This window comes from Eumetopias jubatus, unplaced genomic scaffold, assembly GCF_037043125.1.
Source record: "Eumetopias jubatus isolate StellerSeaLion01/CBP00866 unplaced genomic scaffold, mEumJub1_p1.0 scaffold_7, whole genome shotgun sequence".
NCBI lineage: Eukaryota > Metazoa > Chordata > Mammalia > Carnivora > Otariidae > Eumetopias > Eumetopias jubatus.
The window spans coordinates 59,280,603-59,306,604 of record NW_028274813.1 but is presented as its reverse complement, the minus strand read 5'-3'; the positions used below and the strand labels follow the sequence as shown (position 1 = coordinate 59,306,604).

The window sequence follows — 26,002 nt, the reverse complement described above, 5'->3', positions numbered from 1 at the left end:
CACAGATCTGTACCTCTGAAACAAATAATGCAATATATGTTAAGAAAAAAAAAAAGATAGCAGGAGGGGAAGAATGAAGGGGGGAAATCAGAGGGGGAGATGAACCATGAGAGACGACGGACTCTGAGAAACAAACTGAGGGTTCTAGAGGGGAGGGGGGTGGGGGGATGGGTTAGCCTGGTGATGGGTATTAAAGAGGGCACGGTTCTGCGTGGAGCGCTGGGTGTTATGCACAAACAATGAATCATGGAACACTACATCAAAAGCTAATGATGTAATGTATGATGATTAACATAACAATAAAAAATTAATTGTATCCCCATTTTTAAAAATTGCCCTTTGTAAATAGAGTGTTAATATGGTGGAATTGGGAAGTAGATCACAAAATGAAACTGAAAAAAAAACTACAAATTATTATAAGTTCTAAGAAGAAAAAGAGTAGGATCATTGAGACAGAATAACAAAGAAGGAACACCAAAATTTAGATTGAAGAGTCATAAAAGGTGTATCTGAGTACACCTTTCTCAGTATTCATGCTGAGACCAAATGAATAAATAGAAGTTTGTCAGGGAGAGGGGAGAAGGACATTACAAACAAATACCTCAAGCAGGAAAAAGCCTGATGTACTTGAGAAACAATGTCTGGCTAGAAGATGAGGAGGCAGAGAGAACAGATGATACAGGACTCCATGGCTCATGGCCCCTTGGAGGAGTGTTTCACGTTTCAGCTCAGGGAGAAAGACTGTGGATTGAGATTCTGGTTCTGTTAGATATGTGGGATTAATTAAATTACTTCCCTCTGTTTGCTTCAATTTCGTCATCTGTAAAAAAACTAATATTGATAGGACTTCTCTCATAGGTTGTTGTGAGGTTTAGTGAGTTAAAATAGGCAATTTGTTGTTATTATTCTTAGAGATTTATTCTGAGTGCAATGAGATGCCACTGCAGGATTTTAAGTGACATTATCTAATTTATTGTTTTAAAACATCATTCCAGCTGCTGCTTCTGTTTGAGAAAGTCTTGATGGAGATTTAAAGGTTTCCAAGGCATTTTGAACAATGAGTATCTTTTTGAGCTTGAGAGTTAAGGATCCCAGTCACAGGTCCAGCTGAGAGAAAAATGAGATAAAAATTTGAAAAAAAATTTAAGGATCAAAGACTAGGAAGTGATGAATGATTAGAGAATTAAATTGGGATACCATGGTTTTAATAAAGATGATATTTTAAAAACTGAATCATTGATTCTTAATATTTAATTGGCTAGAGTATACTGCATAGTGTTATGGACATCATAGACAAATGCAGAATTCCCAAACGAAGCTGCCCACTGTTAACTTTAAATGAGACCATACACATAAGGATAAAATATAAAGGCTAAGATATTTTTTCAATAGGACACAAAAAACACTGCCATTAAAAAAGCAATGATTAATTGGACTTCATTCAAATTAAGAACTTAAATTCATCAAAAAGCAATATTAAGAGAATGAAATTGCACTGCACCTCTGTTAGAATGGGTATAGTTTACCAGTAGGGAGAATACTCTAAAGGAGAATGTAGAGCAATTGCAACTCCCATATATTGCTGGTGAGAGTGTAAATTGGTAGGACCACTTTGGGAAACTCTGTGCAGCATCTACTTAATCTGAACATACATACACCCTATAGAGCAATTCTTACTTCAGAAAGGAGTACTTATGTCAATTATATCTCAATAAAGGGGGGGGAATGAGTACTTAGGTCCATCAAAAGATAATGTACAAGAATATTAATAGCAACAATAGTGGAATGATTAAATAAATTGTGGTATATTTATATAACAGATAAAAAACAGTGAACTACATTCAACAGTAGGACGAATCTCATAAGCCTTATTAAGTAAAATAAGCCAGACCAAAAGTTCAAAAACAGACAATACTAATCTTTTTTTTTTTTTAAAGATTATATTTACTTATTTGACAAAGAGAGACACAGCGAGAGAGGGAACACAAGCAGGGGGAGTGGGAGAGGGAGAAGCAGGCTTTCCGCAGAGTGGAGAGCCCGATGCGGGACTTGATCCCAGGATGCTGGGATCATGACCGGAGCCGAAGGCAGACGCTTAACGACTGAGCCACCCAGGCGCCCCCAGACAATACTAATCTTTTTTTTAAAATTTTTTATTGTTATGTTAATCACCATATATTACATAATTTGTTTTGGTGTACTGTTCCATGATTCATTGTTTGTTCATAACACCCAGTGCTCCATGCAGAATGTGCCCTCTTCAATACCCATCACCAGGCTAACCCATCCCCCCACCCTCCTCCCCTCCAGAACCCTCAGTTTGTTTTTCAGAGTCCATCATCTCTCCTGGTTCGTCTCCCCCTCTGACTTACTCCCCTTCATTCTTCCTCAGACAATACTAATCTTAATAGAGGTTGAATAAGTGATTACTTTGGGAAAGGGGAATTAACTGGAAGGGAACAGAGGGGAATCTTCTGGGTTTATTACATATTTTCTTTACATTTTGTCAAGCTGAATACTTTGGATTTGTGCACTCTGTGTAATTTAAAATATAATTTACAATTAAAATGTAAGTAATAATCTTTTAAGTGTAAAGAACATAAAGAGACTTGTCTTTTTAAAGGTTTTTTGTTTTGTTTTTCATTTCTTTCTTTCTTGGATCTTTCAAGTAGCCAAAGAGGGTGGATTGAAGGAAACGAACATGGAATAAGAGGAATCAGAAAGTGTGAAAGAACATAGAAAGAACAGGAAAATGGGCAGGAGGTGGGAGCCTTTAGGCGTATGGACTGGTAGAAAGAACTAAAAATGAAAGAAGGGGGTCGCCTGGGTGGCTCAGTCGGTTAACGGTCTGCCTTCAGCTCAGGTCATGATCCCAGGATCCTGGGATCAAGCCCCACAGCAGGGAGCCCACTTCTCCCTCTCCCTCTGCCTGCCTGCCTGTCTGCCTACTTGGTGATCTCTCTCTCTCTCTCTCTCTCTCTGTCAAATAAATAAATAAAATCTTTAAAAAAATAAAAATAAAAATGAAAGAAGGGTTAGATAAACAGCAAGGTGAAAACCATAAAGAAGGATACTTCTTTGCACTCTACAAATATGGCACAACACCATTCTTATTTTTATGTAGTAATCAGTTGACCACAGTTTAGTAGCAGTCTTTCTTCTTAAGAACTAATTTGAATCTTGAAATGATTTCTTTTGGTATGCTGACTGTCCCCGTTTCATGTCCTTCTTATTTCTGTGTGACACCTTCTACAAAGTGAGCATATTGGAGAGATCTATAGGTTACTTAAACAAAAAGAAGAAATGTATAATTACTTTGGTTTAAACAGTTTTAAATAAAGTATCAGACTAGATATTCGGCCAGTGCTAAAGTTCCCTGACTAGCTTTTTGAAGCTTTCAGAATTATATTACTTTCTTTCACATCATTAATCTGTATTATATAGTTAGGTTGTTCTACTTCCAAGTCTCCCATCGACATTTCTTTTGTATGCATATACTGAAATGATTTTATTTAATAAAAAAAGAACATCTCCTGTGTGGATTTTAAATTTCCCTTATTAAATATTTATATTTTCAAAATGTCTTTATTTAATTGAGTGAGGTGCTTGGTGCCATTTCAAAATAACCTCAGGTGGTAGGTGTAATGACATATCAAAGATTTGACCTTTAGCATTTTAGGGTTCTATTTGTCTGCATTTTCTTCTGCATTCATTTAGTCTTAATTTATATGCTATTTCTCTGTATGACTTAATGAGTGGGTATATTTGGCATGAGACTCATTAACAAAAAGAAAAGATCTGAATACATATTATTTCTTTGCAGTCAAACTAGTGATTTTAACTTCATTTATATCTGTGTATGGAGTGATCGGTTATTCGTACAGCCCTCATTCATTAAGTGCTCAGCTGAAGAAACCCTGGATCTACTAAACGGATGCCCATTCTCTTACTTCTCACTTCTTTGCAGTCAGCTTATTATATTCTTTTATTTACCTAGAGATGCTTTATTTTCCAATTCTCAGCTATGCCTTTTAAAGAAAATTGAATGTAATATTTATACTGATGTAATTATATTAACATCTTGCAGCATCTTGTATGCTTTGGTAACATCAACAATCGTTTGGGTAGCTTTCAGCCTAGAAGCAGAGAAATAGAATAATTATCAAGAATAATATTGTGATATAAAAATTATTTTTATTTACCCATTTAAGTATGTCTTAATTGATTTTTAAAAATGGGTATTTCTTATTGAGATTTTTGTTAAATATATTATTGGTCAGGAAGACTACATATTTATGTTTCAATTATTTATTTTTATGTTTTTCTCAGTTTACACAAATCTTTATCCCAAGAAGAAAATCTGAAGGATCAGTTTAACCATACCCTTAGTACTTATGAAGAAGCTTTAAAAAATAGAGAGAACATTGTTTCCATCACTCAACAACAGAATGAGGAACTGTCTACCCAACTGCAGCAAGCTCTGACAGATCGAGCAAACATGGAATTAGAGCTTCAGCATGCCATGGAGTCCTCCCAAGCGGCCAATGACAAAGTGCAGAAGTAAGTAAAATGATCTTGCATGATTTCAAAAGCATGAAAAAAAACAAAACAAGAACACTTTTTTTGCAACTAAATAATAGATTATCTATTAGTCATGCTGTTAATGGTTTAAGACAAAAGTAGATTGAGCCAAATGAACTTTTTTAGATTCCCTCTCATACCCATAGTTGGGGTCAAAAAGTCATTCACTTGGGAATCATGGTTACTATTGAGGGCAAACCACTTTTATTTAATAACTGATCTTCATTAGTTCCTGGAGGCCATACTATTAAAATCCTTTCACAGGTAATAGGTAAAGTTATTGGCAAGGGGGAGAGGCAGTCAAGTAATCAATTTTACTCATTTAGCTTTGTGATAATCCTGCTTGAGTTGAGATCATCTGTGACTTTGTAATCTGAGACCTCTAGGCACAAAAAATAGTTACAGTGGAATTAATTTTCATGTGTTGTTCTTCTGAAGTATTCAGGACAGCTTTTCACGGTGCATAATTACATTTGTTTATTTTCGATGATCTTTGCATATTTGTTAAATTTTAAATAAAGCTACAATATCAATCAGTCCTTATGATAGCTAGCAAAATGTTAATATAGGACATATCATATGAAGAAGTCACTTGTTAATTTAAGGGACTTGAACACTGTAGCAGAATTTCCTAAGGCAGCTTTAATGGAATGGAACTTGTCATTTTAACTGATCCCATCTTTATGTATTGTTAACAGCATTTTGTCATTCACACACTTAATTGCCTTCAATTCCTAAGACATACCTTTTTCCTTAATTTTTTTCAGTCTCACAGTATGAAGTAGTGCTAACTTCAAATTTTCTTACTTCATACAACTTTTTATTTGAAAATAAATCATCTCAACCATTTCCCCAGTGTCCCTGAAATTATGTTTTGAATGGTAGCCTAAGGTCAGGTAAATCTGTAGTTAAGAACCATTTTAAAACAGATTAGGAATTATGCATATTAAAATCTTTACATAATCAGCGTACCTTGAAATTTATGATTTATGGTACGTATTCTGTTTTTTGTAGGTTTAAAGATTAGGTTTATGTTCAGTCAGAAATTATATCCAGTTATTCACAATGTACATTAACATTCTAAAAACACTAAGATACATAGGTAGATCTCATTTCATTGTAAATTACAAATCAGTAACTTTTGATAGTCAGGATATGTTAGCTGTATTTGTTTAAAGTCTACAGATAATTACAAATATCAAAGTTTTCTTTACATGTATTTCTTTAATTTTATATACATGACTAAAATTCCCTAAAACAGTGTTTCCCAGCGACCAATTAAATTTCCATAAAATCTTTGGAAATGTTGTCAATCTTTTATTTTTTAGATCTCATCAACTATTATTATTTTGTAAAAAATAATTTAAAAAAAACTTTGTATTGATACAGAAATATATCAGTATTGAAGTAGAAATATTATCATCTCAGATAATGCTTTAAGTTGAATAAGATTAAGCTTTTGGAAAAACTATAGTCTTATTCTTCACATTTAACCATGGACAGATCAAAAGGTTTTAATGGAATAACACCAATCAATGGACAGAGTTTAAGTAAAACAGTTATGTCATTTAAATGTTAAATTTAAATGTTGAGTCTTTTATTCTGATTTCCAGCAATAAGCCCTAGATGAAATACGATGAGGCTTTCCTGTTCATATTCAATCCACTATATTTTTAATTGCCCTTAATTGGGCAGTGTACCTTCACTGCAGTTAATGTGGGCATCAACTTCTTATTGCATTTAAGAGGATAGCCTTCCAGGAAACCAGCTTAAAAGGCTTTGTTAGATGGTATTAGTATTCTCCATATCATCTGAAATTACTGTTATTAGCAATTATTTCTGAAGGTCCTTTGTAAATATGTCAGTATTCCAGCAGTAATTACAATGTGAACTAAAAAGGTACACATTTCCCCTTTTCCTTTCACAACGAAATTTCTTGAATAACTGATCTATATTCAGTATCTAATTTTTCAATTCCATTTACCCCTGTGCTATTCAGTACACTCTGGCTAGCTTTTATACTGAAATGTTCTTTTTAAGATTACCAGTAATTTCCTAACTATTAATTAGTGGCCCATTTTTAATTATATTTTTATTATAAAATTAACATATGATCATGGTAAACAATAAGTAAGATGCTCCCATATATTCGGTAATATAGCATAGTGGTTTAAAAGCTCAGGATCTGGATTCAAAATGCATAGCTATGTGAACTTGTACATTTTATTTTAAAACACTGTGCTGATGCAGATAATAATATATGGATAATAATACTCCCACCTCATAATGTTGTAAGAATTAGATGAGATAAACATGTAATGCCTTTAGAACAGTGCATGTTGCATTGTCCCTCCTTCTCTTGCCATTTCACTCCACACTCTGATATCCCATTCTTCAGAAGAGCTCTATCTTTTCAAGACTAAATACCTTTACATATGTGGGTTCCTCTGCTTGGAGCCTTTTACCGTTTTCCCCCGTGAAAAACTTACTCATCCTCTGAGATTCAGTGCAGCAGAGAGGATGGAGGCAGGCTTTGGAGTCAAGTCAGACAGACCTGTTTTTCAAACCCTACTTACTTACTACCTGTGAGATTTGGGGCAAATTACTTAGCCTCTGGAAGCGAAAGTTCCTCAGTTGAAAAATTCAGACAGTATTACTGCTTTCACAGGCAGGTTTGATATGAGTAATAAACTGTATACCATGTAAGATACCTAGTTCAGTGCCAGTTACTTTATTATCAGCGTGTTATAAATTATATTATTAGTATAATCATACTCATCAAACTAGCAAGACTAGTTCAAGTATCTCTTCTCTACAAAGTCTTCTTCAACTTTCCGGAAAGTTAAATATCACTCTCTTCTCTGTGTTTTCATAGTATGTTTGTTAAAAATTCCTCCCCTGAAAATAAAGCCCTCACCATTTTCCTGTCTCCTGTCTCAGTAATGGTCTTCAGCAGTTTCAGCACCATCCTTATTCCCTCACTCTTTCTTACTTTTCACATTCGCTTTGCTGTCAGTCTCTGTTTTCTGTGCTGCTTATCATCTGATTCCCTCTATTCCATCCTCACTTGTTAATTGCATTATTTCAGGCCCTCATCATCCTCCATCTAGACTATTGAAATAATCATAGAACTAGTTTATCTGCCTCTAGATCTCAAGTGTCTCGAGTGTGTCAAGTGTGTCGCTGCCACGAGTTAATTTTTCTAAAACTGAAATCAGGTTATATTACTTCCCTACTTAAAATCTTTCAGGGGCCCTTCATCCCCTACACACTAAAGCATAAACGACTTAGCAGGGTAAATGAGGCCTTTCACCTTTCTGGCCTTCTCCCATTTTCTGGTATCATTTCCTCCACGACCCCAACCACAATATCTCTACACAAGCTATTTCTTCTTCTTAAAGCATATTCCTCCCTTCTAGTACCTAGCCAAATATTTGTTACTCCTTAAAGTCCAGTCTTAACATTACCTCTGTGATGTTTCTTTATTTTTTTATTTTTTTCATAGTACTTAGTCCATTATCTTTGTTAGAAGTCTTAATCATCTAGGTGTTACAGTTGCTTTGTTTATCTGTTTCCTATCTACTACACTCCCTACAAAATTACCCATCACTGAGCATTTCCAAGACTTGGATGGTGTTCTCTTCATCTTTATATCCACATGTCCTCCAAATATTCACATAGATGCCTGCTATAAAGTAGGTACTCTGTAAACACTTATGAACAAATGAACTAAAACAACTTAATAGGTTGATGGGATGACAGAATAAAGTAAAAGCAGGTCAGGTCAGGAATATACAGGAAAATTTCAAATGTGCTCTGATCTACTTTAGGGCCTAGATAAAAAAGTTTTATCCCAACCCAGTACCCAATTTTAGTAGAAGAGTTTCATAGAAAAGTATGACTTTTGTGGCTAGTCCTGCCTGCCTCCCTCACTGGCACCACCACTCCTATGGTATCTGACTTTCTAGTGGACTTTTAACCCTTGTTTTATGCACCAGCTTCCATCAAGTTTAATTACATTTAAAAGATCTGAAATCTTTAGTAATAGTGGAGAGAGAGCATATACTATTTCTAATAATTATAGAATTTTAAATTTATATTTTATTTTATTTTATTTTAGAGTCAAATGAATTTCTTAAAATTTTTTAAATATAGGAGTATTCCTGAAAAGGAAGGTGGTGCAGAATTACCATCCATAAGCTAGCCAATATGTATAGGCAGAAACAACGATAGGGGAAAGTATAAAGAATGCCAGACCTCATTGCCCAAAAATTGCTTCTTGGCCCATGTGTCATAAAGCCTAAAATTTCACCAGTAGAAATCCATTCCCTTGGTTTAAGCAAGGTTGAGGTACTTCTCTTTTAAAAATGTGTATGTTTGCGGAAGGAGAACACACTGTCATTTAGGTTTTAGGTTGCTCTTGCTGACCCTGGATGCACTTAGTTTGGTGAGCTATGTGGAAGTAGAGGGGACCAAAGAGCAGGTTAAGAGCTTAGGAACTTTATAAGAGAAACTTCTCTTAATGATTCTGCCAAGGACCATCCATAATCCTTGTTTATTAAAGAGAAAACTGACACACAAATCCATTAAGTGATATTTTTATCATCACAAGAGATTTAAAACTCTGTTGTTCTTTATGCTATATTTTATTTCCCATCTTTCTATCTATAGATATGGTTCTTGTGGCCCAGAACAACAGTTTTCTAAAGGATCTTAAAAATATATTTGACTATACTTAACATACCTAAGCTACACATAATTACTTAAAAGTATTTACAACCAGGCTTATAGGGTTAGAAGATCTCAGAAGCTTCTAGATTTTACAGTAAAGTAACTTTTGTCACATAATCATCTTTACTATGGGCCCGATTTACACTGATATGATTCAAATCCCTCATAAACCATGACTATATAATAAGTAGATCAGACAAAAAGATACAGGACAAAAATTCTGAACTTTTAAACATTTTTTCAAGAAAGAATGTATCACTATCTAAAATGTTCTTTCTTTTCATACTGTAAAAAAAATAAGTTACTTAAAATTTACATGTGTTCTAATTTCTAATTGCATAATTAAAATATCAAAGATTAGCATAAAACATTTCCTTTTAAAATATAGGGCATCCTGAGCTTTTGAGTGGTATTGACAGGGAAAAAAAGAAGGAAATGTAAGCTAACAAAAAGTCTTTCCTGCCTCTTGATCAAATACTGATTTCTATGAAGAAGTTGAGGTCACAAAGAAATTGTGAATTCTCAGCCTGGTTTCCCTGCTGATGAGTAAGGACTGTCTGTAGTTCCCTTCGAGGTGTCAGGGGAATCGCCATAGTGTCACACAAGGGTTCTTAGCGTAGAGCAAACATACTTTCCACAAACTCAGCTGCTTAATCTGTTTGCAGGTTGAATTATAAAACAGGGTAGATGACTCTGAGTGCTGGGAAGGGGAACAGAACATTTCCACAGTTTCTAGGTTAAAAAAAACAAAAACAAAAAACCTGCCTTCTTTTCATCAAAGGACATCACTAAACTTTTTAGTTTTGTTGCTGGCTCCAGAGTTTGATTTTAACCATAATGAAAACTAATTGTGGTAAAATATCCTTACATAGTTTAATACAAAAGGTGTTATAATTATATTGTCTTTTCACTAAAATTATTCTGCTTCTTGCCAATTTTACCTGTGATTTTTTTTTTTAAATAAATTCTTGGACTATAAGTAGCAAGGCAATGGTACACATGTCTGAACACTTTATGAATGTTGATTGAATCAAAGAACAAGTTTCATAAATTCTCAACTCAGCATAAGGTTTAAATCATTATTTAATATAAAGTTGAAAATTGATTTTTATTAGCATTATTAATAAATTGGAGGCTTTAAAACTTCTGGAAATTGCTCTTCAAAATTTATTTTATGTCTGAGATTTAAAAGCTCTGTGAAATAATGATACATACCTCAACACATAATGAGTCAAATAATTTATTTGTGATAGTTTATGTACGAATATACTTCCCAATCAGCTCTGGAAGGCGCCTTCCAAATCTAGATCCAATTAGATATTGTCATTTTTATGTGGAAGATGGATTCAGATGACTCCTAAGCAATCATTGTAAGATGTACAGAATCTAACATGCTTAATTTTTATTCTTGAGCACTTGATATGCTTTTTAAGAATTTAATATTCTGGATTTGTAAATCATTACACATGTTTTTAAATTAAATACATATTTAACTTATGAAATACAAGTCTTATTCACTATCAAATAAGTATGTATTTTATAAAAAATTTGATTCCATTATATATTTGTATAGTGGATCACCTTTCTCATCCACTGAGTACATAAAGATTTCTTTAAAGCTAATTTTATTATTTATATATAAATGTAAATATATATATATACACAGATACCTATCACATTTGATAGATATGAATTATATTAATTTCTTTATAAAAACTAGAGAGTTGGGCTTACACCTTTATCTTTAGGGAATGTCTCACTTTGACACAGAAAAGAAACATAGTGTTAATTTCTATGGCATTCCTCTCTACTAGGGAAGGATTAATGTAGGATTATTGAAATTGAAGCCTAACCCAAAACTTGAGAAATTCTAAAGGATGCAGGCTAAAGAAGAAAAGAAATTGTCTAAACCTAAGAATCTGCACTTTCTCTGATAAGTTTCCTTATATAGTTAACTTTATGGAATGAATCCTAAAGAGCATGAAAGTAGGGACTAAAAAGTTAAATTACAACACAGCCGCTTACATTTGATCTGCTTCTTCACTTCAGAACCTATCTTCAAATAGGTGATCTAGAGTTGAGCTAATATAAATTTCTGCCTACTAAGATAGATAAAATATGTTTCAAATGAGTACAATGGAAAGGAATGAAAGAAAAAGAACAAAAAAGTAAAATATGGGAGAGATCCATGCTGTTTCAGTTTAAGACCAAATAAAATGCAGGAATTTTTGTTGTTTTTCATTAATCCCAATATTACAGTAATTAAAAGAGATAATGTCCCTGTTATTTTAGGGGAATTATAGGATCCACTTAATAATGATCATATACACTTTTTAACCAGAACTTGACAGGTTTAAAAAAAAAAAAAAAACTACAGGAGTTCTTATGCTCCAGAAACATTCAAATGTGATTTTCACACATTTATATGAAATGTAAGTTCCTCAGAGTGGCCATATGCTAGGACAAGCATCCTTTTCCTTGGTTCTGTCCCACCTCCAGGGAAGGCCTTCTTGCTGTTTAACCCTGGACCGGCTACAGAGCCCCCAGGTACTTCTATGGACAGGAGGACTCATTCATCCATCTTACCTGAGGATAGTTTTAGAAACTATAAAAAACAAGATACATAAAGTGATTTTAAGTTTCTTAATAGCACTACAACCAGTGTACTTTAGAAAACTTTTGTAGTAATAAAGGGAAAAGGGAAGCTATTGTAAAAATTTGATTTTAAGAAATTTTCATTATTCCTGCTTGGATGTTGCCCAGCCTCATTATGCTTGACAGCTCACTCAGAACTTCCTCCTTTGCTTTCCCTGTTCTTAAACACATAGAAAATTTAATATATATGATGCATTTATCTATTAATACAGAAAGGTCTACATTTTTATATAAATCGAGGTCTGGTTTTCTTTTAATAACTCCTCAGTATACTCATCTAAAATTTGATATATAGTTCCTTACTAGGTACAGCTTTTATTACCAAAATGTAATTAGAAAAAAACTAAATTGTACCCAAGAATAAGTAGACCAATTTTACTTGGATTCTAACATTCCGTGTTTAATTATTTCTCCCCACTAAGTCAGGAATTTGCCCATGTGCACATTTGGCCCTCGAAAAATACAGAATAAAAGAATCTTTCAGGGCACCTGGGTGTCTCGGTCAGTTAGAGTCCGACTCTTGATCTCAGCTCAGGTCTTGATCTCAGGGTCGTGAATTCAGGCGCCATGTTGGGCTCCGCGGTGGGTGTGAAGCCTATTTAAAAAAAAAGAAAGAAAGAAAGAATCTTTTGCTTATTTCAGTGTAGCTTTAGCTGGCAGTAAAATCATAAACATTGTCTATACATAAACTTTATTCTTGATCATTTATAGTTAAAAAGAAAAATACCATCCTATAACAATATAGTATGTAGTAGCAGCTGAAGTGATCTTCTTTCTTCTTCATATTATTATATATTCTTAGGCAACTCAACAAATAGTTTTTTTTTCTTTAGTTCTTAACCTGAATATAAAAAAAAAAAGAGTTCCACTACTATCAATTACTTTGTCAGGTGTTTCTGTATAAAGACTGATTAAAAGTGAAAAATAAGGCTCTAGAAATTACATAGTGAACAGTATTTTGGAACTTAATAAACTTAATTTTAATTTTTTAATTTTTTGGCATTTATACCATTCAAACTAATAGTCCTTGGGACATCATCATCATTTGACTTCTTCTTTTGCTGCATATAGCAGTATCCTGAAAGCATATGAAAGCATATATTATTTCTCTTTATGCTACCATTTGCCATTTGACAAGCTACATAATGGTAAAATCTTGAAACATCTTCTTCCTTAAATTAATTTGCCTTCTGAGCTATGTATATTTCACATCAGTCTTCCAAGAAGTTCTCTACTACTGACTGGAGGGTCTAATCTTTCCCAGAGTGGTGGGAGTAGCACAGTTCAAGAACAAGAATGAATCTCTGTATAATCACACCACAATGTGAGGTGACCCTAAGACAGAGAACTGACCAGATACACATATGGGTTTTAGGAAGACTTTCTGATGCTCTTTTTTAACACAGCTGTGAGAAGAATGTGGCTAAGACCCAGTAGTCATTCTTGAGTAGAGCTGGCAAAGGAAACTATGAGGAGAAGAGAATTTAACACATGGGTGTAAGAGAGCATGGCTTCATTGATGCGATCTGAGGGGAATGCCTAATGACTGGAAGAATCAAACTTGGCAATGAAAACACAAAGCTCTTTTCATCAATTCAAACTCAGGCTCTAAAGCTGCAGATGGTCACCTCCAGCCTTGTCTATTCAGTGTGAGGTTTTATAAAATGGCACTTTGGTGAATACTAATAGATCAAAACAAAGATTTAATAACGTAAAGATGTGGTGTTCATTTTTAAATGAGTATACAGGTCAATGTCTCAGAAAAGGATAAAAAGAGTACCTTTTATATGTGGGTCTAAAGTCTTTTTGTTATTTTTCAACTTCAAAAATAAATGACATCTTTAACATACAGATTGTGTTTTATGGAAAAGAATTTACATTATGAAAAAGAGACCAAAATCAGGGTTTATATTTCAGTTACTGATTTCATTGCTTCTGTTTGAGAATTCTCAATTTATAATGTCTGTTAAGGTCATCCTTTAATTTTCCTTGACGCTCACTTGATAGGATAAATATATATTATCATTTTCAAGGATGAATCAATCTAATTAAAATTTAGGCCAAAATATTTTATACTTGAAATAGAACTTTTTTCCCTATCCTTTCAGAGAATGCTAAGAGACATTGTTTAGTACAAAGGGAGCCTTTGAACTTTAATGCAGTCTTGAAATTACATTTTTGCTACTTTGTATTTGATTTTCTACAATTTTACAAATTCCAAATAATTGTTTATAAATGAAAAGTTAATTCACTGTATTCTAACTTTTTACTGCTTACATAACTGAATCTTACTTTGAATTAAAATATGGTATATTTTTCCAGAATAAATTACGTTATTAGACATGATTGGCACTTTATAGTTTGTAAAATTCTTGAGCTAAACCCCCCCAAAATTAAGCTTTACTATCCAAAATAAGCTTAACATATGAATTTCAATAACTCATTAATAGCTTTCATATTTCTACTACTTGTGAAGTAAATATAACTAGTAAGTCTGTATGCCTAATACTTCTTATATAATAAGTGACATTAATATATAATAAATTAAAGCACTAGAATTGAATGTTAAAGGGGAGGCAACTTAGTATCTAGTAGAGATACCAGTGAACTAACAGGACCCTTGATTGTCATTAACTGAGTATGTAGAAGTCATTAAATTGTGTTTCTTCTCAGTGTCCTCATCTGGAAGGTAGAACTGATACACTTGCCCTGTACTTCAAAACATGGCTGTGAGGATCAAATAAGATGCATGTGCATGAAAGTATTTTGAAAAGTACAATGTGCTCTATAAATGTAAGCCATTGACTAAAGAGTATCTTATAATACATGTTATAAATAAAAAATTATAATCACCTTTTGGGAACTAGAAATAGTGAGAAAAATAATAAATTTTAGCCTCAGAGACATAAAATAAATACCATGTAACTTTGGAAAAAGAGATTCTTCACAAAGATCTTGGAAACTGGAAGTAAAAAGGATTCTATGCATTCTCATACATTACTGGTAAGAATGCAAAATGGTAAAACCCCTGTGGAGGAGAATTTTATAATATCTAACAAAATTACACATGCACTTACACTTGGACTAAGGAAAATTGCCTCTAGGAATCCATCCTGAAGATATACCTCCATGAATATGAAGCAACATAGGAATTACAGGATTGGTTTTTTGTTTGTTTTTTAAAGATTTATTTAATTACTTGAGTGAGAGAGAGAGAGAGACACTACGAGCAGGTGGGGCAGAGAGAGGAGAGAAAATCTCAAGCAGACTCCATGCTGAGTGAGGAGCCAGATGCAGGACTTGATTCCAGGACCCTGAGATTGCGACCTGAGCTGAAACCAATAGTTGAAGCTCAACCAACTGAGCCATCCAAGTGCCCCTACAGGATTGCTTTTATTTATTTATTTAAAAAGGTTTTATTTATTTGAGAGAGAGACAAAGATAGCAACAGAGAGCACGAGTGAGATGAGCTGGGAGGAGAGGGAGAAGCCGGCTCACCACTGAGCAGGGAGCCCAATGCGGGACCCGATCCCAGGACCCTGGATCATGACCTGAGCCGAAGGCAGACGCTTAACCAACTGAGCCACCCAGGCACCCCCAGGATTGTTTTTAATAGCAAACAGAAGCAATCCAAATAGGAGAGTAGTTGAATAAACTATGACATATTCACATAATGGAATACAATGCAAATGTGAAAAAGAGAGAGAGAGAGAGATGGAAGGTCTATAAACTGATATTGCGTGATTTCAGGACATATTCCTAACTGAAAAAAAAGATCAAGTACTTATAATATCCTACCTTTTATGGGAAAAATAGGCATAAAAGGGATAGGAAGGGTAAACCCACAACTAATGAATTACTAGCCTTTGGAGGTAGATGGGAAAGAGATAGCTCCTAGGTCTGGAGAAGGGAAAGTACAGTGAGTCTAGAGTATCTTTTCATACCAGAAAGCAAGTACTCAAAGACTAACAGGGTCATGTGAAAGGACACAGAAGCCAGCATGGAAAGGTTCCCACTGACCAAATTTGGCCAAATTTTATCAGTATTAGAGTAGATACCAATTCTTTACTTAAATTTTGATATTTTGTTTATCAAGAAATTTTTGTGTTAACTTTGATTTTTTAAAAATATTGATTGAAATTATTTATTTTGATTACTGAGGGTTTTTTGTACCGCCTTAAATTTTTCACCTGAATTGAGTGCTCCATTCATCTCACCCCAGTTCTAGCCCTGAATACTCTATAAAAGGTGAAAAAGACACTGCTGGAAGAAAAAAGAAAACACTCCTGGTTTACCGTTATTCAAAAAATAATAATGAAAACTTACTAAGTTACCCTAGCTTATATGATTTCTACTGACTGGTGTTTCATATTCAGAAATGGTAGTACTATAATAGAGCTGAACAGCTGTGGTTCTTCCACCCTATGGAATTTCACCAGGTTTTTCATTGTATACTATCCAGAGTATCTACCATTGTCTGAATTTCTGTTTCTTATGTCATGTTCATTACCTGCACCACTTCTGTCAATTGTTGCTTTGTCTTTATTTTGATCATCTGTGTAGATCAGTCGTCGTATCTATCAACAGTAGGGTGGTCCTGATTGCATTCTAGACCCAAAATGTTGATTTCCATTTGAGAATGTATGGTTTTTATGAATCAAACATAAATCAGGTAGAGAATATTACTGTGACGATGCTAGCTTAGTAAGTTGAATATTACTTTTACTTTGTAGGCCCTTGGCTTAGTCTGAAGTTTGAAGGTGCATTGAATATTATCTCCACTAGTCTCCCAAAGGATGTTGCCAGTCTTTTGAATTAAACTTGAATAAGGTTGATTTGTATTCCCTGTTAATCAAAATTTGAAATGTTGACATTAGAAAATTTCATTCAGTGCTAATTATATATGACTTTTATGAAAGTTAGGAAGGAAAGAATCCTACATTTTAAAGTTTAGTATCAGCCTAAAGCCCTATGAAAACAATAGTGAGTAGCTTAATAAGCCATCTTAATAAGATACCTTAATAAAACTAACCAGTTATTCTAGCTTGCTGCGTTTCACTTGGCAGTATGAATATCAGTGACTCGCTTCATCATTAATTGAAACTTTTCTGGGTTTAAAATGATGAGAAAACTCTGCAGTGTTACAGCAGTGTTTCCCAGCCTTTCTTGACTCTTGAATCCCTTTGGTAGTAGTACATATTCTCTAAGTAGAATTGTGAGCATCCCTTTGGTTGATATAAGAAAAAGAAGTTAATTTGCATTGATTTATAATTTTATTTAAGTACAATCTTTAATATTCATAATATGTAACACCACATGGTATTTGACTTACTTCAACCATATGAGAAAGAGCATAATAAAGTATACCAAAATTTTATTTTGGTATATTGTTTGGTTTAGGGACAAAATGCATATTAAAAAGTAGATTAAAATTTAGTAATATTAAATAACTGCTTGTGAGATGATATTTGGAATTCTTAACATTCTACCTTTAAAAGGAAATAATAGAAGCATCCATTTGCTGGAATATTTCCACAAATAACACATTACAGATATTTTGATCTTTACTTCCATATAAGTAAAGACTAATTAAGTTTAATTATCATTCCAAAATTTTTTGTTCTTAACTTTGTGTTCTTTAAGTAACACCTACTAAATAAGGTGATATGAGTAGTTTGATCAAAGGAACACAATTTAGAGAGCTGGTGAAGAGAATCTTGAGGTAAATTTACAGATTTATGCCCCACATTAATTTGTGTTTCAACATCAGTGTACTTTCTCCTTCCTCTAAGCATTCAGTGGTCCATTACAGGTGGAAATTAAACTATTTACAACTGAGAAAAAAAAAAATAGAGTCAAAACAACATGTTGACCAGCTATGCTCAACTGAGGGATTAAATCGTGAACATGCTATGCTGATCTTTGCTTAACCTCCACCTTGCTCATTCATATGCACTCACAAGTTATCAAAGTAATCCACTTTAAAAGGCAAAATAAAATAACATAAAAGGCAAAATGCTTAATAATGATTTTATATTTTGACTTCAAAAATAGAACTCAGTACAGACATTACCACCTTTGACTACATGATCTCCTATGAATTTTTAAATTACAAAAGGAAAAAATGATGCTTTAGAGAATTTCATTATATAGTTTTGCACACCTTTTTTACTCTTGTCAATTTTAAAACACTTTATATTGCTTAAAAAACATTTATTTTCTCAAAAAATGTATTTTAAAATACTTTCATTATTTGTTAACCAACCCCCCAACACATATAAAGTCAAATAAATTACCTGAATTAGTTAAATTAAGATATAAATTATTGAAAGAAAAGAATTGCTTGCTGGAAAAGGTGTGTATTGGAGCATACTAAATAAATGTTAGTGGTTTCTTTACATATCTTCAAATAGAATATTTTTCAAAAAGAAATTTAATAGTTCATTATAGAATAATTAACTGTATACTTTTAAAAATAAAGTAAATGTTTTTCGCATCATGAGCAAAGTATACAACTCTAAGACCTGATTTGCTTGTGTTAGTGGACTTGCTAATATTAGTCTTTGCTAGTCCAGCTTATACCGTTTATCTTTCCTATGCCAACACTCTAATTTTGCTCTGAAGTATTCTACAACTTGCTGTTATATGATACTAGCCCCAGAGCTAACTTTTCCAGTTTATGAATATGCTCAGTATATTCTGTAACTAATAAATCAATAAAGCCTTTTTGTAATGTACAAACTCCTATCTCCATGAAGCAATTATAAGCAAACTGCAAGTGAACACATGAGTCCAAGAAAGTATGCTGTGATTATATTGACTCTGAAAACATTTGTCTTTCGTAGAATACAACATTTATTGTGTGGTATAAATTGGTCATAGTGTTGCTTATAATTTTTTTAATAATAAATCCAGTGAATAGTAAAACAATAAAAATGTTTATATCCTAGGAATGCACTTTAATTATTCTTGAGGAGCTACATGTTAGTGGTATCTTTGAACAAATTAATAAATATGAATCATATTTCTTATTTAGGGAATGAAACTGAGACCTGTTAATAAAATTTTTATCCTTAGTAATTGAATTTTATATTGGTTTCATACATTTTCTGTATCATATTATGATGGATAGCAAAAATGCATTAAAAACTTTTAAATAACATTTAAGTAACAATTTAAACACTATAAACTCTACATTGATTAGGTAAATGTGTTTAAAAGAGAATAAGATGAAAGCATTGAAGAATTTACTTTAGCAATCATGTCATCTTGCTCATTTTAAAATAATTCCTGCTTAATGTAATGTTTCATTACTCAGTGAAATTTGATCAAGTCTAAGATTGTACTTCCATAAAACATAGCTTTGATACTGTTTTCCTGAAAGAATTTATTACTTTCAGAAATAGCCCTTTTGACTACTAGTGACTGTGATTGTATTTATTATTGGTTTAATTGATGTAGATGTCCTAATTATTTATTATGAAGTGAAAATCTAAATACAAGCCATTATAGTTGTGTTGGTTGAGGAGTAAACAGAAGAGTTATAATAGCCATGCCAAATATAAATAGATTTTTTTTCTGATCTCAAAGCTGATGTATTTCATTCTAAATAAAAAAGATGAAGGAGAATATTCCTAGTGAATGAAAGGCCATCATTTAAATATTTCCCCATTTATAATTAACAATAGCACTATCTTGAACAATTTTATTCATGTCTTCATTCAACAAATATTTTTTAAACGGCTACCATGTATCATGTAGTGACACTGTTAAGAGAAACTGGGACCAGAAGTATAAGTGGGGATTAGCCAGGGGAAAAGCTTCCATGTGGAAGCCAAAGCAAAGAACTTGGCACATTTGATACACTGAAGGAAGATCTTTGCGGCCAGAGGGCAGCTTGGAACATAAAAGGAGGATGGAGTTCTATGCAGAGTCAGAGCTTGAAGAACCTTGGGACCCTTGTTGTTTTTCTCCATTAGTTTCCATCTTTAAACTTTATCTTAGAAGCAGTGGAAGTCATTGATAGATTTTAATCAGGGGACATAGTCTCATTTGCATTTCTAAAAGATTTAAAGGCTGCTGTGTGAAGGATAAATTGCAGTGGGACAAAAGTGGAAATAGAGAGACTCATTAAGAAGGAATGGCCCTGGGGAGAGATTGTAGTGGCTTGGACCAGGGGATTGTCCTTGGAGACAGAGAGAAGAGGGACTTGAGAGCTGCGTGGCATCCAGACAGTAGCCTTTTTGAATGGGATGCAGGGTATCAAGGAGAACTCCCAAATTTGTGCCTTGAGCAACCTGATAGTTGGAAATACTATTTATTAAGAGCAGAGTTGAAATGGAAAGAGATTTTTAACAAGTTTGAGTCGTACGTGAGACATCAAGTAGGTATCCTTATTGATATCTTACTTTCTCAAAGGACTTACACTTATAACAGATAATCTTTCAAATTGTGAATAAGTCCATTTAAGAAAATACTTAGGATTTATATTAGTTATATTTATTATAAAAAATCCTAATGAAAAGAGGATAACCTGCAGTTCTCTTGTATGCTAATCATACCCTGAGGCTATATGAGGCCAGATAACATCCTGTGATGTGTTTGATGTCTACAATACCAGGCATGATCCAAGAACACTAATTATATTTTTCCTTCCAGTAGTATAGATCATTTTTATCTAAAAGTTTTCATCGAACCATGTTGCCAAGAATCAGTTTAGGTTTTAAAACTCTGTCATTCGCACATATGTGTCAATATTTTGTGCAAGAAATCTTCTTTGCTATTTGTATTTCCTGCCAATAATGAACTTTATCATATTAAAAGATATAATGGATACATATTAACCAGAGAGGTATATAATTTGAAACCATAATTTTATGTTATATTTTGTTTCAGAACAAAAAATGTTTTGCTTTTGAGAGTTATATTAGTTTAGTTATCTATTGCTATGTAACAAATTACCCCAAAACTTAGTGCACTCTTTCATAGTTTCTGTGGGTCAAGAATCTCAGTGCAGCCTAACTGGGTCCTCTGACTCTGAGTCTCTCACAAGTCTGCATCATCTCAAGGCCTGACTGGTAAAGATCTACTTTCTAGATGATTTACATGGCTGTTGTCAGGACTAAGTTCTCACAAGCTGTTAGACTAAGGCCTCAGTTCCTCCCACACTCAAGACTTCAAGGCCTTTGGTTCCTTGCTATGTGGGCCTCTCCATTATAGCATCTCACAACATAGCAGGTGGCTTTATCCAAAAGAACAAGCAAGGGAGCAAGAGAGAGTGAGTTAGCTGAATGAAAGTCATAGCCTTTTGTTACCTAATCACAGAAGTAATATCCCATCATTTTTGCCATATTCTGTTCATTAGAAGCAAGTCAGTAGGTCCAGTCCACACCAATGCAGAGGCGATTACACAGTGGTGTGAATACCAGGAGGTAGGAATCAGTGGGAGCCATGTCAGAAGTTGCCTTCAACAAAGGTTTTTTTAAGTTACTTTTATTGGGCCTAATGTAGCTGAAAATTGGTGGTCTGTAAGACATTCAGTTAATCATATTGCTTTATGAGCAGTGACAGTTGTGGGAAAATGAACAACCACAGTCTGACCTTAGAATACCATCAATCCTCTGAAAATCTGCAAGAGCCTATCTAAGGAAACCAAAGGTCATGGCAGGGTCAAAACTTCTAAAGAAACCAAAGTCTGACCCAAAATTAAGTCCCAAGAATCATACATATTCAGAAACTAATAGATCTTGAACAGGGCAGTTAGTTGGATCCGTCTGTGGTGCTCTTAGTTCTGGAGAGCTTCCTACTTACAAATTTCAAGTTTAAAACTCTAAGTGCAGCTAGCTAATGTAAGAAACAAGGAAGGAGGAATTAGATTTTTACTTCTTTTAAATGAAGATGAACACAGAGAATCTGAGTCAAGATTTAAGCCAGGCCTACTAGTAAAAGTGAGAAAAATAAAATAATGGCTCAGGGGTTGGGGGAAACACTCAGCTATGGCAAATGTAGAAAACCAGTCTATATTATTTGAATGTATGTTGAAGTGTAGCAATTGTATTGGCACTTCAAATCCATTTATTATTGATATTGATGCTATGACTGATGTTAAGCATAGTTTAAAAAATTCAATAGCAATGGAAATTCAGTAAAAAATTAAGTTATCAAATATAAGTATTTAAACACTGAAGCTTATTTTTAAATGACAAGGAATTGTAATAACTAACATGAAAGATTACCAGAAATAAGCTGAAATAATAAAAAGTGTGATTATTACCATAATAGAAATGTCAGTGAGTGACAGCTGTTAAAATATTTTGGTAAAATCATACTAAAATGAGCTTTAAATAATGTAAGAGAGTAGTACCTGCACTTTTCTATGTACCTTGGATTATCTGAAGGTACTTAGAAAATTTTTTGAAACTATTTCTTCTGCTCTCCCATTCAAATATTATTTTAATCAAGTAAATACTGTTCATCAAGCATTGAGGTAGACACTAGGTATCTACTCAGCGGATATCACAGGTAAATAAGATTAAAGGCAGCATTATCTGCCATCACTGAGTTTATTATAATCTAGGAAGGAATATTGACAAGTGAACAGTAATTATAATAGGAGAAATATATGATACTGTAGGGGCACTAGGAAAACTTGGGTCAGTCAGGGAAGGTTTTATAGTAGTAAAAAGCATGCATGTTCCATTAACTCTGTGATTTATGTTTCTAGTCTTTTTTTTTTTTTTTAGATTTTATTTATTTGACAGAGAGAGAGAGAAGAGAGCACAAGCAGGGGGAGAGGCAGAGGGAGAAGCAGACTCCCCACTGAGCAGGGAGCCTGATGCAGGACTCCATCCCAGGACCCTGAGATCATGACCTGAGCTGAAGACAGACACTTAACCGACTGAGCCACCCAGGCACCCCTTTTTTCTAGTCTTGATTACCAGTTAGAAGAACATGCTGTAGAAAATTGAAGATTCAACCTCTTCCCCAAAATATGATTTTGAAGTATCAAATATGCAATGGCATGTGTACAATATTCACCGACTAAAGAAACACAGAACCTAAATGGACCCACATCCATCATTTAAAGCCCTTGGGGCTATACGTTGTGTTTCAGAGTTTAGAATTTTTCAAATTTTATAAAGGTAATATGATATATATTTTCTCTTTTATTATGTAACACCAGTTGTTCTAGAGAAGCACAATTTAATGAAATATATGAATTGTCACCCTCGATCAGGTTTTCCTGCTACATGAGTTTGCAGCAAACTTATAAAAATCTTTTGGCTTTTAGGAGCTTTATGAATTTTGGAATTACACATTAAAGGATTTCACATGAATATAGCCTCCTTTTCCATAAAAAGGTAGTTGGACCTGATAAATTAACAAAAAGGATGCCTGGTGAAGATTTTACATTATTGTTATGCCTTTGATACCAGTCATTGAAATTAAGGGGAAAGATCTCACCACTCCTCTATGACGGTATATTGACTATTCTTCAGTAGTGGTGAGTATCAGTGGAAAAAAGTAGAGAATATTTCTAATGGCTGCTTTAAAAGAGTATGTCTAAGAGTATGGCATATCAAAAGTCATTTAATTTTTAGGGACAGAAGAATCACAAAAGAGTGAGAACTACTTTAAAATAGGAACTTTAATAATTTTATTGAATATGAGCCTCTCCAAGCTAATATTTATGCCAAGGCTCTGGTCAGGGTAGTTGCATATATGCTGCTTTATAATACCAGTGGATGCAGTAACTTAATGGACTAGGCTGTTTATTTTCAGGAATTTGTCACAAGTGGGAAATTTTTACATTTCAACATTTTCTCCAGAACTTTATTTCACTGTAGTTAAAGTTTTTTCCTAGAATTTCATAAGTCAACTAAGTTCCATGTTTAGTGAGATACATAACCACCTATCAGTTGGGTTAAGGAAAAAGAACACACGTTAAAGATTTTTTGAAAGAGGGATTTGTGGTTTTATCTGGAAAAGATGTCCTTTTATTACAAACTCCAGCTAGCTTTTGAGGGCTGGGCCACTAAAGGAGAAGACAAACTATAGAAAAAATTAAAATTATTTTTAGAGTGTCAGGTTTTCATTGGAGCCAGAATGCAAGCTGTTTTGGCCTACTCCCTAAAGACTTTTTCCTCACAATTCTGTGAATGTTATCACTGTTTTAAGCAAAGCATTTTGCCTATCATGAATAAGGATTTATACTGATGTGGGCAAGAAAAGTCAAGGCAAATGTGTATGTTTTCATAGTGCTGAAAAAATTAACTTTGAAATTATAGTCTCTAAAATATTATCAGCTTCCTTACAGACTTTCAGAAATATAAGCACCAATTATTAATTTCTAGCCAATGCAAAACATTATAAAATTATAATTTAAATCTTTAAAAATTGCTCTATTATATCTTTTACAGACTAGAGTTCAAATTCTGTGAGAAAAGAATTTGGGCTTATTTGGGTTTGTTTGTTTTTTTAATGTGCTGTTACAAACAATGTTCCAAGGGAGCAGCCTTCTTTAAACATATTTGTATGTAGTTTTTCAATAGATCGATAGGATAAATTTCTAGAAATGAAAAAACGTAAGTTTCAAAAAGTGTGCCTTTGTAAGTATTGCTAAATGGTTGTTTTAAAAAGTTATATTGATAACTAATAATTTATAAGAATGCTATTTCCCCAAGCTTTATTACTACTTAGTATTATTAAGGTTTTTAATCTTCCAGTCTGAAAGATAAAATATTACATCTCATTTCAATATGCACTGCTTTAATTATGAATGAAGTTAAGCAGCTTTATATATTTTTATTTACAATGTATTTTTCTTTTTATTTGAACTGCCTGTTCATGACTTTTTCCCATTTTTGTATTGGATTGTTTATTGATTTTTAAAACCTCTTAGGATAGTAAATAAATCAGATTCTTATTAATGTACTGTGAACATTTTTCCCCATTTAAAACTTTGCTTACATTATTTTTTTTCAATAGAGAAGTTGTGGTTTTTTTTTCTTTTACAGTGTCGGATTTGTTATATTGTAGGTATTGTATGATAACTAAGGCAGCTTGCCATCTCTTGAGTTGCTTATTTGAGGCTTTTTATTATTATTTATGATTATCTGCCTAGAAAAAGCATTAGAAACATTTATAGCCAATCCTTTGTGTTCTTTTTTTTTTTCTTTTAACAAAAGATTGTTTTTATTAGTTAGTAGTCCAGTGGGTTTTTATACCTTAATACTAATTCAGGTTGGTTTATCTTTGGAAATAAGCTATTTAGTCGTGTTCTTCAGCCATAAATCTCTCCTTCCAAAGTAAATATCCTGCATGGATAGAACAAACAGGATCAAAACACAATGAGAGACTTGAGTGCTTAGATGCTGGATTGGCTTCATTAGGGTGTGGGAGATGAAAGGGAAGTACCTGAGAGAGCCTTGACTGTGTAAGGAAATCTCTTTCAGTTCAAATCATCTTGTTAAATATTGTAAATACTTAACAAAATTATACAGCCTTAATATGTGATGTTAAAAAACAACGGAATAAATCTTTGTATAGCATACATCCCCTTAATTTATTTTTCTGGGAAATTCCTAGCTATGAGAAATAAAATTATAAAACTGTGAATAGTATAATACTGAATGTAAATACTTTACAGCCACATATAACTTAAAGCTCTCTGTCAGTCTCATAGGATTCCCACACCTGGAGAGACGTCAGCAAAAAATAAGTGAGAATGGGAAGAAAAAGAAAGGTTACATTTTTCTCTTTTAAACGCCCCCTTATTCACCTTAATAGTTATGTGCATGTGTTCATGTTTACCAAGAGATATATTAATTAATATTGTTTTGATAGGCCACACATTTAAAAATGCTTTTCAATCATAATATATATTTTTCAAATTACTGAAAAAATTTACATTAATTTTTGAAAAAAAATTAAATATCACTAAGCAACTTGGCATTTTTACAGGATGTTTTCATATATAGTACATACAATTTTATAACCTAATTAATATATGATGAATAACTTTATGTCTAAACTT

General features: G+C 33.2%; 1 protein-coding gene across 2 annotated transcripts in view; it reads left to right on the top strand.

The window, feature by feature from the left end:
* MIPOL1 (mirror-image polydactyly 1) overlaps positions 1-26,002 on the top strand; it is a 242,214-nt gene that overhangs the window by 195,516 nt on the left and 20,696 nt on the right. For both annotated transcript variants that reach the window (XM_028102338.2, XM_088025050.1), the window contains one exon: positions 4,330-4,560. In XM_028102338.2, coding sequence (XP_027958139.2) covers positions 4,330-4,560 — 231 coding nt within the window. The remainder of the gene's footprint in view (positions 1-4,329; positions 4,561-26,002) is intronic.